The sequence below is a fragment of the Nipponia nippon genome, unplaced genomic scaffold, assembly GCF_047370975.1.
Source record: "Nipponia nippon isolate SJK-2023a ecotype South Korea unplaced genomic scaffold, ASM4737097v1 scaffold_7, whole genome shotgun sequence".
In the NCBI taxonomy this organism is placed as follows: Eukaryota; Metazoa; Chordata; class Aves; order Pelecaniformes; family Threskiornithidae; genus Nipponia; species Nipponia nippon.
In genome coordinates this window covers 20,406,138-20,420,681 of record NW_028262391.1, presented here as the reverse complement: position 1 = coordinate 20,420,681, position 14,544 = coordinate 20,406,138, and the positions used below count along the sequence as shown (strand labels likewise).

The window sequence follows — 14,544 nt, the reverse complement described above, 5'->3', positions numbered from 1 at the left end:
TTGCTTCTGACATTACAATCAACTCTGTATGGACCCAAGCCGAACACAAAAATACACAAATAAAATAGCAGTGAAACTGAAATTATTACTTCATTGGTGAGAATATATTAAAAATGTACTTGAATATACAAAACATGGTGAATTTCAAAATGAAAAAAAGGAGCACAGATTTTTATGCAAGTATACAACATCACAGAAAATCCAGAAGGGTTTTTTTTCCACCAGGTCTCTGCTTTCACTTTTGAAAGCTCAAGAGTTTAAGAGTAGACAATGAGATGAAAATCTTCCTTAAAGTTATCGGTACAAACATCTACTGCTCATGCATTCTCTGTACAATATTCAATCATCAGTGCGGCCTGTACATAAAGAAATAGCAATCTGCAGTATTTTGGTTCCATAAATACTTGTAATCAAAATAATCATGTGGGACACTATCTTTACTCATATGGCTAGAACTAACAAGCACTTCTCATTTTTTACAAGCTGTTTGTAGTTCTCTCACATTTGTTTTGCACCTGTTTTCTGAATTTCTGCTAATGATTTTTGATCCGAGCTGTGCTGAGAAGCCATTCCTGAAAAATTCTGATATTCACAATTCCTCCTCTTTTGACTTGGTGTACAGCCTTTAGTCCCCGGCTGGATGAACGCACCAAGTCAGAAACAGATTTGTAGTCACATTTTCATACTGATTAGTACCTACTCTCCCCTGCGCTCCCTTAGAGGTGAACCCCAAATGGACATAAACAGTCATTGCCAAGCTTTGCAGAAATTCAGAGTAACATTAACTGACTCTGTAACGCCCTCTTAACTTTGCTGTATTAGTACTGTGAAGTTTTAAAGTTTTACAGAGAAAACCTCACAGGCTCTTTAATAGCTCTTATTTTGTCATTTGCATCAAATACCTTTCTGGCAAGGGAATCGGCAAACACAAGGGGTGGCATGGTTTCTGCTTTTTGTGACAAACACATCAAAACCAGCTTCAAAACCTGTTTACAGCAGTCCTAAGGTAAGGGATCCTTGAGACATGTTGCGCAGAAGCTACTTTGTGGAGGTACCTTTGCTATCATGTGGCTTCATCATGGTGTATGGGCTTCCAGCCGGCTTTGTTGTGGCTTCCATTTCCATGCTAAACATCGGGCCAGTGACCCGAAACACAGGCTGGGTGATTCTCTGCAGGCATCCTGCCAAAGCGTTTTGCAGGAAAGGAACCTGAGACACAGCTATCATTTAAGGCCAATTTATCTTGAGAATCAATGGGCCTTTAAAAATTCACCAGCTCACATATCCTTTTCAGCGATGGTGGTTAACTGTTTTGTGCTCTGATTTTGTGGGCCTTTGAGGGAGCCTTGCTTTTCAGCATATGATGACATATCCATTGGTAAGAGGAAACTAACGGCCTTTACTTTACACCTAGAGAAAAATGAGAAAGCATTATAAGGATTACAAATGTATAAAACGTGCAAAGAAAGTAAAAAAATAAAACCCAGCAAGTAAAAGGTGAATGCTTTCAGCACTTGCACACTGCATGGAGGCAGGATTTCATGCCCCGCTGGGACGGGGTTCACACGGTCTTCCCAAGGGACCAAGCGTAGTGTTGTCTGCCTGCCTGTCTGTCTGTCTGCTGGAAGCATCTGCCTTTTTCCATCGAGCCTCACATCTCTCTGTCGGCGCCCGATGCGTGTGTACGTACGGAGCTACGCGCGTACAGAACCCTTAGGGTGCACATGCGCCCACACGGGCCCAGGGCGTCCTTCAGTGGCTTTATATTTATATGCATCAGTACCCAGCTGCTGCAAGCGGGTGTGAGAACAGTGGCTTCCAAGCGGTGAGTGTGCACACGGTAAGTTACACTGGCTGCGAAAGCAGGGGGAGAAACGTGCTCTTTTACGTGTCCCAAAACTAGTTGGTTTGGCAAGTAAATGAATTGGGTTTTGCAGAGCTTTGGTTTTTGTTCTGACTGTCCTCTGCGATTGCTGTCAGCTCACTCAGGCCCTTGAGGAGCATGAGAAAGGAAAATCATGAAACTATGCAAGTATTTATTGATGGTTACTGGGGGGTGTCCTGCAGGGCAGAGGACCTCCGCCATTTCCTTGCCCCTTCTCACCTGCCAATTAGACCTCTCCCACTGGACGGTGGAACCATCAAGCCTGAACACCCCAATGGTGACATTCGTACCAAACAGGCCTTGTAGCTTTTACTATAATAGCCCTGAAAATAGTTCTCAGCCTCTCTTATCCTGCCTAATGAATTCAAATATTTAGTCTTCTTTTTCTTCACCAAAAAAGTAGGAATCAAGGTATATATAATGCTTTAGCATATACGAATCAAAATGTTGTAGTCATGCAAATTAGTGATGATTTGTTAGCAGTGCTGTTATTTTATTACTGGGATGCAACCGCACTCTAGACAAATCCAAGGTGATGCTTCTACAGAGTTAATTTTAAAGCAAAAATATTCAGCATCACATAGAGCATTATAGCTTTGGAGCAAAATGTGAGAAAACTACAATAAACAAATAATAGGAGAACCTGAACATGGACCAGCATGCTGGGAAGCAAAAATGTCATCGCTGTAAAAAATTGAGCTTAATTAGCTGCTGAACTCATTGCCACAAATTATCCTACTAGTTAAAAGCTTACTAAGATTGCTGTCTGTGTTAGACCGTTGTGTATATAATGGAAACATCCACCATTATGACCAGAAAATATATTAAACTTTTTTTTGCTATAAGAAACACAAACCTTCATGCTTCAGGATATCAGCCAGTCTACTGAGGGGGTTAGGTAAAAGCTCCCTCCATAGCCATTTCTCCTCCTAAAGCAGCCAACACTGAGTGGACGTGAGTCACGGTGCCACGCTCGCTGCTGTTCAGAGCTGACAAAGCAGCTCTAAAGATAGCGATAAAATAATCATCACTGTTCCTTTGGCCGCTGGGTAACTGGTGCTTTTAAACCTGTAGGTCCCAAGGCATTAGCTGTAATAGATCTACATTGCTATTTTGATTGCTTTGAAAGCTCTTTTCCCCTTATGAGAAAGCAGCAGCGTTTGCCGTTGCTGTCCCTGCTCCTGCACGCTGACCCTGTGTTTCCTAAACGCAGGCTTTCCATGCGAGCTGGCTTCAGGGCAAACCCCTCAGAAGCATTTATGTGCACTGAGAGTGCACATAAGTTTCCCTGAACCCAGCAGAGCATATGCTGAAATCCAGAGTTACAGGGTCAGGGTGCTTTTGAAAATGATACGAGTTCCCTACCAGGGACTAAATTTAGGTGTTTAAATGCTGTAAAACATCTGACCCTTAAATGTCCTTACAAGAAAACCTAGGTACCTATGAAAACTTGACCCCGTTGTCCCCTCCAGCCTCTCAGCAAGGAGCTGGGCTCCTGACTGGGTTTGCAGGGGGAGCGCGAGGGGCTGTGCTCTGGTCTGCTCCGAGTACGTGCTGCTGTGCGAGGGGGGTACAGAGTAAAAGCTGCCGTGCCAGGCCATGCGGACGGGCACGTCAACGCAGGCAACACAACCCACTACAGCCGTGCAGCCCCTGAGCAGAGGCCGCTGGAGTCGCCCCGGGACACGCGCGGGCAGGCAGACCCATGGACTTGTCCCTGTTCTCCCTGCTCCCACGCTTTGAGGCCACTTGGACTCTTTTTCTTTTAAGCACACCATGATCAGCACTAAAACCAGCAATCTACATGGATTCCCAGGGTGCATATATCAGCACGAGATCGTGACCAGGACATTAGTATATCAGTCTCATTATTGGTGCTTCTACCTTTGATTGTTGCCCTGTCTTGGAAAGCTTCTCATCAATGAGCAGAGACACTCGGGGCCTGTCCAGCAGCCCCTTCACTTAATTTAGAAGCCGTCCTGAGAATATTTTTCTCAAGGCTGAAAGCATTAACTTGCAATGCTTCAATTACAGGGGAAATATGATACAGTACATCTAAATCCATGAGCCATATTAATCACACTTTCAAAAGCACAGCTCAGAGTTCCTTGATATCTCCATACTTTTTGTTCAAAGTTTAAAAATCCTTTTCAGACTTAGCTTGTCAGAACAATGCATCAATCTGCAAAACTCTGCCTGGTTTTAATGGAGAGAAGAGTTCAACCCCCTTCCCTCTCCCCTCAGCCTCTCCTTTTGATAGTGAATTTAAACTGCTAACGCTGGCCATCCTCACGCATTGCAAGGAGGAGCAGGACAACTTACCCAAAAGAGGTCTCCTGCCTGCTCCATGCGCATATACATTCGAACAAAGATTTTGCCGGTAACGAACTAAAACACAAAGCAATGTCCATATATGTTCTGAGGTGAAACCTGCAACCAGCCCAGGCCGGTGATGCTGTGAAGGCAAACTGAACCTACCTGCACTTGTAGACATGCTCCTGAAACAGCTTCATTTTGCTGGAATGACTGTAGGAGAGACAGTTGGCCGGGGTGTTTTCAAGCCCTTTCTCCTCTCCGCTGGCGAGCTGTGGTGCAGCAGGAGGGGCGGGTGGCGGGGCACTGCCCGGCGCGCCCGGGAGCCCATTGCTCGGAGGCCTCTTGCTGGCCCGGTGAGACCTCGCGCTGGAAGGAGCGGGCGCTGGTGAAGCGGTGGAGTAGCGCCGCACGGTCATGGTGGCATCTGAGTAGCAGAGACAAAAGCAGAGCTAGGAACAATAACAATAATAATGAGAATTCAGATATCCTCAGTGTGTTTTTAATTACTTTCTTTTGGCTCAAAAAAGTTTTGTACGTGGGGAGGCTGAAAGGCAGAGGAGGCCAAACAGCCTCTTTGGATCCCACCCTTTCCACTAGAAGGCAGATGGAGAGGAAAAGCCACCAGGTTGGAAAGCACTTTGCTCATCTTTCATGCTCACCAAAAGACCAGTCAGCTATTCCCAAGCTGGCGATATCCATAGCCACCAGCAGCTCCAGTTTAAGAGGCCCTCAGGTTGGTAACCTGACCACTGGGCTCAGGGGGCTTGGCAGTAGGCGTTATTCGATTGCAGCACTCATCTAGCTTCACATGAATCCACCAGTACTGGTCAGCCTCTCATCTCGTTCATTTTCATAGACTTGTCTCTGTCAAAACTTGTGGGGGCATTTCTCCACGGCCTGGACCTCTCCAGGGGGCTGGCTCAGAGCTGAGGCTAGGTCAGCCATCAGACCTGTGGAGCCCGTGGGCTGTAACGGCAGCTACAACTCATAACGCACACCATACTAATGCCAAGAAGCTGTCTTAGTGAAGCAGTTTTCCAGCAGACTGGACGTGACAGAGACACCAGACAAGGAGGCGACAGGCCTCAAGCACGTACGATACCTAACAGCCTGATCCTGCCAATAACCGCATCCAATTCTAGATAACTACTTCTCACCAAACAACATTTTGCTCTAATTCCTCCTTCATTTAATCCTCCAGAAGTCCCAACCAGACTTCTATAACTGAGGAGTATTTCCATTTTTTCCCTCTGATAAAACCGTGAAGAGAGTGTATTCCTATACATTGCCCCCTCTCTCCCTCAGCCAAAACTAACTGCATTATCTGCAAAAAGAAACTGCACATCTGGTGTGATGTATGCAACCCATCACTATTTGTTACTATTTGTAGAGATTTTCTCATCTTTTACTAAGGCAAGAGAGCTTACATCATGATTACAACTGTTGGTCCTTTTCTGTCTGGAACAGACAGGGGACAGGCATGGGCAAGATGGTAGTCCTTGCCCATGAAAACTCAGAGCAGTAAGTCAGATTCTGCTTAAACAAAGGCAAACTGAACTCTTGAACTCTTTGCTTGAGCAGCAGTGAAATACTCCACTAAGCTCAGCTTGAGGGATGCAGGTACCCCCCCTAAAAAGATCACAGAGTGAGACACCCGGTTAAGGTCATTTTGGGTGTGGGCACTGCAGGAGGCCAGAGCACTTCCATCAAGTTAACCAGACAGACAGCTAGTGGCTCATCTCCCGTTCCCTGCAGACACGTAACAGCTGGCTGGGAGATCCTGCACGGGCAGCACACGTGGGTGCCATGGACAGCCCTGGCTCTTTGGTACCTGTCTGCTCCTTTGGTGCCGGAGCAGGATTGGCCATGATGCTTCCATGCAGAGATGCTGGAGAGCCAGCTGGTCCTTCCCCATCATTGGCGAGGCTCCTCACGCCGCCGTTCCCACCTCCTCTCACTGCCTCTCTCTCTGGTGGCACAGCTCTCTGCCCGCAGACCTGCAGCTCTCCCCTCAGGGCCCTGTTCTCCCTCTCCAGCTTGTTGATTTGGGAACGCATCTTGCAGATGACCTGGAGGAGATGCGCGTTTCCCTCCATGGTCCCACGCCGCACAGCAAGGCTCCCCGCTCCCCCACCAAAGCGCCCGCCCTGCGGAGAAGCTCCTAAGCTGGCGGCAGGCACCCTGCCCTTAAAAGCCTCTGGACAATAGGAATCCCTCCCTGCACGCAGGGCTCGGGCCAGCTCCCGCCACTGGGAGGGCTGGACTGAGTTGTCAGGTTACTAAGAGAGGGCCCATGATTTATTCATTCAGGGTCTCGTTTTTCAGAGCAGAGCTGGCCTCTTACACGCTGCACAAATCACTGTCAACACAATATCGCTGCATCATCGGAAAACCCTCCCGCCCCCTCGCTTGCCTCATCTTTGTTTTTCTCCAAAAGGACCAAGGAGGACAGAGCCCATTTCCTCTGGTTTACCCGAAAAGGCCAGCGATCGCCTCCGTGGCACAGAGGGAGGGGTTGCCCTTTGCTGGGCAGCAATTCATCTCTCCCTTAACACTGGCCAAATTACTCATTTTTGCTCTGCGCATCTGGAAGAGAATTAGCAATTTCTCAAAGGAAAATTAAATTTCCAAATGAAAGCTGATACAGTGCAAGACCCCTGCTATTAACAAAGTACACCAACTGCTGTGATGGACGAGCAGGTAACCTAAAGCGCTCCTGAAAGGCCGCAGCAGAGCCCGCTGCCCCTTCCCGGGCGCCCAGGGAGGCTTGCTGGAGTGGAGCGCCTGCACCAGCATCCCAGGAGCGTAAGGAGAGACAGACCGGGCATGAATCTTGCATTAGGAATGGAAACACAATCCTCTGTGCTGCTCTCATCACCTAGTCCCTAAAGCCATCTTTCTGCTGGCAGTAAAATGCAAAAACCCATGGAACATCCTCCCCCCCTCCCTCAACTTACTTCAAAATACAAAACTGAGAATGCCAGAAAGCCAGCAGGAAAATAATTTAACACACCTTTTACTTTGAGACCATTCACTTTCCAGTAGCTCAACAGTGACTTGGGAATATCTTAGAAAAAAAGACCTTTTGGCTGCGTGCACTTCACTGCTTTGCTGCCGGAGGCTGGGGGAAGAAAGGAAAGCTGGTGTGGGATGCTCAAAACAAGAGATGACTCAGTTTTGTTTTTTCCAGAGGGTGTCAGAGGAGGGCTACCGTGAGGAAGCCATCAGGTCTGTGAGGAGGCGTTGCTGCCCAAGCAGCTACCGGGAAGTTGGGCAGAAACTGCTGGAACTGAGAGAAAAACAGGGATGCAGACAAGGAGCTTTGCCCTCGGGCATGTTCCCGTGTGGGCAATGCTGCCTTCTCAGGAGCAGCATCCTCAAAAAGCACTTCATAAGGATGAAGTCGTTCCTGTAGTTCACGCTGTGCTCACTACCCCCCTCTGACCTACAGCAACACGCTGTGCCTAGCCAGGGCAGGTGGGACTTGCTGTAAGACCTGCAGGAATATGCAGCTATGCTGATTTTTCCAGTGACACAGGCACAAGTCTGGGGACCGGGAGCCGCAGGAGTCACAGGTAGCCCTGCTGTCTCCGCCCGGGAGCCTCTCTCAATTCAGGCTGCGTGCAGAGCGGTGAAATGAATTTGAGTTTTCAGGCTGCAAACAAAGCCCACAGCATCCATGATCTCTCATGAGATCACAGTGCAAGGGGAAGAGCACATCAGGCCCTGCTGTGTTTCCCCTGCCCGCTGCGGGGCTGGCGGCAGTCTGGGCTTGATGTGCTGGCATTCATTTTGGCAAAGCTCCTGGTGGGTCGCGTCTGTCCTCTCTCCAGCCCATCCTGATTGCATCAAGAAGCAGCAGCAGCTTATGCCGAGTTTTTTCCTTCCCTCCAGCGAGGTGCACGTTGCTGAGGGCCTAACAACGTACAAATGGGAAGGAGTGGGCAAAGCTGGGCTCAGAAATGGGCTTGGAGCCCCGCTTAAATGTGCAGGTGCCCCCATGCTGGGGACAAGGTGTGGTGAGCAAAACTGCTGGAACCAAAATACAAATCCCCTCCATTTTGGAGTCATCCAAGGACTTAAAACATAGCAACAACCCTCCAGTGCTGGTTTCAAATTTATATTTCTGTTTCTCCAGCAAGTGGATCAGGTACTGGAGCAGTGACAGCACTCGTGTGTAATTATAATATTGCTGCTGATCCCACAGCTGGCAGGTTTGGATGGGCAGGGGCTGCTCGCCAGCTCAGCAATGAGCTTACCCCAGCTGCAACTGAAGACATCTGCGCCTCTGATCCCACGCCCGCCGCTCCACTGTAACCAGACCAGAGCGGGCACGGACCTTTTGTTGTACCAGAGACTTCCAAGGAAATGGCGTTTGTCTCGTAACCTCGTACTGCTGCTCTTGCTGCGATTCCCTCCCAGCCACCAACGGGCAGGGGGAGGAGATGGGTCAAGGGTTTTGTACAATGAAAACCTGGCAAAGCTAAATTTGCTGGCTGTGCTGGTCACCATGTTCACCATATGCAGACAGAGCTCCATGCATGCAACTTTATATTTGTAAATTTGGTGGGGTCCAAGACATGCGCCTGCGCTGCTGGACCTGCAGGGCCACTAACCTGGGGCAGGGCTGGGCAGCTCCTGGGTGGTGCCGCTCCACCTGCCGCAGGTGGGCAACACGCTCGTGCCTCTTGGCTGCGGCACGCTCGTAGGCTGCAGATTTTGGCTGGCCATATGTTCAGTGTACCTTCCTGTGCCTATGACAAACAACTATAGCTGTCTTGTTTTCACTCTGAAATACTTCAACTTGATGACATTTAATAGAAAGGACAGAGCTTCTCACACCTGAGCTGCTTTGGCAAGTTGTGCTTTGTAGGACATTGAACAAGGTAAAGTTGTATTCACCTTCAGCCCTGTCCAAACCTTTTCACCAGGAAAAACACCCGGCCGCAGAGGTGGGGATCCTGGCAGCTGCAGGGCTCAAGCAGCCCCCCAGCAATACCTGCATGCGAGCGCTGGAGCACGTGCTGTGATTCAGTGGACCGTAGGAACTGCATACCAAGTAGCACTGCAACACAAAACATGTGAACAAAACGCAGAAGCCTTGCGGAGCAGCTTCATACAAAACTGGGAGGAGCTCAGCTCTTTATCCCGCCACTACTTGGCATTCTGCAGCTCCCTCCCCCTGCCCGGCACGGCGACGTGGGACACTCGCGCCTGTATGTGGCTGTGGCGGGGGGTCCCTGGGGAAGGGGCTACGCCGTGAGCAGAGAAGGCACGTTGTGAAACCTGCCATCAGCAGAAAATAACACCTGCACAGCTACTGCCGTTGCTGAATAGCTTTTCTAGCTGTCTCACTTGCCAAATCTGCTTTCTTGCTCCCCTGAAGGTCAAGGAGAAAAAAAACCAGAGAACTCATTGCTACTCCAGTAAAACTAATTTTTTTCCTTTTTTTTTTTTTTTTTTTCAAATCACAACATTTTGTCCTTGAAAATCCATCAGCAGTAAGTGCGTGGATATTTTCTAGACATGCTGCAGCTGGACGTGTGTCATGCCTCCCAGTGACAGAGGAGCCTCTCCGCAAGAAGACCGAGTCTCCCCTCTCTGGGGCTAAACCCGACTGGCAGAGCACAGGTACCAGGCTTCAGCTTCCCACAAAGCTGGGCAAACACAGCGCTGTAACATCTGCACCCTGCACTAGCACGGCGGGGGCTGCTGCCCCGAGCTGAGGCTGCCCCTTCCCACAACATGGGCTGCTCAGAGCGTGGCTGGGCTGCGACAGGTTTCAGTTTGGGGGAGGAGAAGATGGAGGCAGAGGACGAACACTGAATGTGACTGGAGGTGGAAAGTCCCTTTCTGATAGTACTTTGCAATAAACCAACACCCTTCCTTTTTGTCTGGCATCATAACTCCTCCTAACCCATAGACTTCCATCCTTATGATGCTCTCCTCCCCCTCCGATGCACCTGCTAGCTGCTGCGCCTTCACCCCTGCCTGCCGCGAGGCCCCACGTCACGCTGCTGAGGACCAGCAACGCTGCATCGCATCTCCAGCCTCGCTGGGAGGGGCTGGAGGAAAAGCACAGCAGCCTGCCTGCCCTGACGCGTCACTCAGGGTTACCTGGGGGTGAGCGCGGCTCGCAGCTCCATCATCCCTGCACCAAGCCCAGATCTCCATCAGCGCAGGAGTCTCCAGGGAAGGTTTGCTATTAGCAGCCACGTATGTCAGCAATGCTGGATTTATTCATCCTATAAAAATGACCAAGCAAAAGCGTAACAGCAGCACTACTCAGGGTCAATGCCCAATTCTTCCTGTTGCCACTGCGCAAGAACGTCGCTGTGCCCCGAGTCCTTGCTCGATTTCTGAAGGGACTGAACAGGTTTAATGTCAAAATTTTATCCCATATTGGCCTTCTCCTTATTTAATTCTCAGTGGCTGCCCCATTTTAATCAAGAGGTAAATTTATCTTTTTCCCTGTTTTCGATTTTAATTTCTCCACTTTCACTCTTCTCAAAGTTTAGACATTTAGACATCTAAATTGTCCATAGTCTATATATGCTTTACTTGGCCAGTCCTATTGCTTGAGGCTCAGCAGAAGGTTTGAGATCGATGCTCTTCTTGATTGATGCGTTTTCTTCCCAGCACTTGAATAGCAGCTTGAACGCGGTGGGACATGCGACACGGGCTACAAGGCTCTTGCTGACCCGAGTCCGGTGTGCTGGCAGCCACTGTAGCTGGCATCAGTGTCCTGCAGCTGCTGCTCTGCCAGGCCAGGTCGCACCTTGCTTTGAATGAATTTCATCTGCAAATGCTCAGCCACGCAAAGAAATGCATCCTTGTTGTAACGGAAGGGTTCTCTAAGAGAGGATGTTGCAGCACAAATTGAGTATGTTCTAATAATTGGACAAAACAGCTCAGCCTCTAAAGTTTGATGATAACATCTGCGTTTAATACAATTTTCTAACGTGCCCTGGCCATGCAGTCCCCGGGGAGAATGCTGCTGTCAGCCCCATCTTGCGTGCCCCCACCTGAGAGGTACGGCCCCGTGGGGCCGCCGCTCCTTCCTTGGGTCAGCCTGGGCTCCTCGCCAGGGCTGAGCTTCCAATGCGAAGGCAGGTACAGGACCTCATACAGATTTCTACAGCAATGCCTCAGGCCTACACCACAGCAATCAGCTAATTACTGATCGGCTAAATTCACTGTGGGGCTGTTTGGAGTGCCCCCGGTTTTAACTGTGGGAATACCTCCACCTCCTGTGAGCTAGCATCACTCTGCAGCTGAACAGAAGAACCTGGAGGCCCATTTTGGTACGTTCCCACAACTACAAATGTTGAAAAATTTCCACACTTACTCTGGAAAGTGTGAATTTTGGCTCCAAGCTATCGCACCGTTGAAATCTGCTATTCCTAAGCCCCTTCTGAAGGACAAGGGCAAGGTGTGCCGGTGCTGGGGCACCCGTGTGAGTGGGGTGCCAGTGCTACCACGCCAGCAGGCAGGTGGCTGTCCTCCCTGCTTCGGGATGTCCCCCAGAACTGGAGCCCGCCTGCACTGTGAAGGAACCCCCTTTTTCACCCATCCAAAAGGGCCAAGACGGCACCCTCACACGCGCGGCTCTGCAGGGGCACTGCAGCAGCGCCCATAAAGCCGCCCCAGCCAAGGGTGAGATGCTCGGGGGCCCGCCGGCACATCTGCCGCCTGTGCTGCAGCCAGCCCCACCACCCTGCACGGGAGCCGCCTTCCCAGCCGCTGCATCTCGCCAGGCCAGGAACAGCAGCTGACAAGTGTCGCTTCTGTACAGAGCTGTTTTTCTGAGCGCGCTTGGGCAGCAACTTCCCAGCAGAATGAAAATTACCCAGTGGATTGGCAGGATAAGCCCGAGAAGGTGACTGCAAGTCTGCATCAGCGCTCTCCTCTTGACATTGAAGCAGGGAGAAGAAGTGTGGCAGCAAACGGAGTGGGAGGGGGACACGGGCGGCCTCCGGGGCACGGACGCGACCAGCAGCGTTTGGAGAGGAAGCGGGGAGCGGTAAGGGCAGACTCTGTGGAAACATTCACTGGCCTCACGTGTAGCCGGGCATGAGAGAATATAAAGCTGGCTGCTTTTTATGCTTGAATGAAATCTTGCCTTACACTCATGACTAATTAAACGCTCCCTTTCAACCATGTCTGAGCGGTGACTTTTGCTCACGCTGGGTATAGCGAGGCACTTGTGGGAAGCGAGCTGCACAAGCTCCCAGAAAGAAAACAAGACGGCAAAAATCAACTAATGTTTAAAGCATTCTCAGGTTTCATAATCTAATTAGGTAACGATGGCACAAAGAAAGTTATTTGATTAGTCTATTTTACAGGTAATGGTTTAACTTGTTAATGCCCATTAAGCATCCTTTTCCTTTTGCAAGGACCATTTGCCTGACCCCACGTGCCTTAACCCCACGTGTAGGCAGAAAATCTCACACAAGCCCTGTTAAAAGGAGCCCCTGTGAGCACCCTGCTCGCTTCAGCGGCTGCAGGGAGCCAAGTCCCTGTGCAACACGCTGAACCTCTAGCTTGGCGTACACAGCCCAATGATCTTACTAGTGTTGCTTTGATTTTGAGTATTCGAGGTTTCTGAAAGGGGTCTGGTTTCCAGCAGGGGATGCTCAATACTTTCCAAAAACCAGGAGTAACCTGAACATGGGAAATAGAAACTCCGAGATACATGAGTCACATCCGAAAACCTTGGCTACGGTTTTGGACTGGGCTGGCAGTGAAGCAAGGCTACAGAAATGTTTCGAACGTTTCAGGGATCACTTCAGGGCTCCGTATTGCATTTCCAAGCCTCTGGGTCTCTCTCCCTTTAAATGGATCCTCAAGTTAGTCTGGAATAATCAGAATTAATCTGTTTTATGCCAGCTCCCTGCAAGCACAACATATGCTACAGAGTACAAAACCATGCCTCATGCAAGAAAATCTATATGCCCAGCTGGAGATTTTCATAACTAGGAGCATGCAGCTGGGCCCATAGTTACCTGCACAGAGCTTGCGATAGCTTTCAAATTAAAACAAGCCATCACTCGTGGGAGATAGCCTCATGATTACGGAGCAGCTCCAAGCAGAAAATCCATCCTCAAATTAAAAATAATAATTATTTCATACTCAGTTTTCTTTTCTCAAACAAAACATACCATATAAACTGTATGTGAGGCTATTTGTATCTATGTAGCTGTAAGATGTCACACCATATGCAATCTGTGCAAATACATTTAAAACGTGACTCAGAACTATAGGAACACTACGCGGCATTTGCAGGTCATGAAAACATATTGCAGGGCAAGAAACACCCTCACAGCTGTTCTCCGACAAAAACGAACGATTATAGCTAATTGAAACAGCATATGGGGAGCACAGCTTAAAAAGAACACAGAAAATGCATCTTCTATAAAGCTGGGGAGTAATTAAGGGGAAGAAAGGGAAACGTGCATTTCTTTGCTGCTGTTCAGGGAGAGATGTTCGTACTGAGAACTTCAAGATTACTTGCTTTTGTGAGGAGTTAAGAACTGCATGAAGAACCTCAACAACCTGGACAGAAGAGTCAGTAATTATGGTTTCAGTTTTGCATTACTGATAACTTTCCATAAATACCTGTACATTGTCAACTTAATGAAGCGTTACAAGCAACCCCACACCTATCCCATGCGGACCACGACTCCTGGCCTGAAGGACACTCATTACTCTACTCCCACCCTGCTGGGCCTCAGGGGTGCTCCCGAGGGCATGGGATGTGGGTGGCTGGCCAGGATTGACCCCAAACCTCTGTCAGGCACAACTTCCCCACAGGGCCTGCAGCACCTCCTCCTGCAGTGCCGTGAGCCTGAACTGCTCGGGTGCCAATGTTTTTGAATCTTGAGGCTATACATGTAAAAGAGACATAGGACCTACTAACCAGGAGACTCTCCCAAATGCGCTTTTTATCATTCTGCCTTAAAACTGCTCATAGTCTTTTGTCCTGATAATCTAGACACTGCGACAACCTTCCCCTAACCCTGCTGGTTTCACTGTACTTTTTATTTTTTCCCATCTCCACATACTCCAACACGTGCCTGGGAGGTAGGAAAGTTACTTGATATTTTTCATAGCTAATATTTCACCAAGGAACCGTGCTGGACTTCTCTTGAAAAGCATAATAATGTTCTCATTTCCTCCCCGAGCCGCTCTGCGAGCTGATGGCTGCCCAGAGCCGCTCTCTGCAGGCTGCAAACAAAAAAGTGCTGGAAGGTCCCTGTGCAGGGGAGAGCAGCGGGTGCCCGGGCTGCGGTCTGCTTGCTCTGCCGCTGGCCGCAAGCCCACCCTGCCATGGTGGCTGCCTG

At 49.4% G+C, this 14,544-nt stretch overlaps 1 protein-coding gene across 1 annotated transcript; it reads right to left on the bottom strand.

Moving 5' to 3' along the window:
* Positions 1-1,277: 1,277 nt before the first annotated feature.
* On the bottom strand, positions 1,278-6,297 carry CCDC195 (coiled-coil domain containing 195). Its single transcript, XM_087739789.1, has 3 exons — positions 6,033-6,297; positions 4,364-4,625; positions 1,278-1,410 (listed from the first exon to the last, which is right to left on the bottom strand). The coding sequence occupies exons 1-3, from the start codon at positions 6,295-6,297 to the stop codon at positions 1,278-1,280; spliced, it is 660 nt and encodes a 219-aa protein (XP_087595915.1).
* Between the last annotated feature and the right edge of the window lie 8,247 nt (positions 6,298-14,544).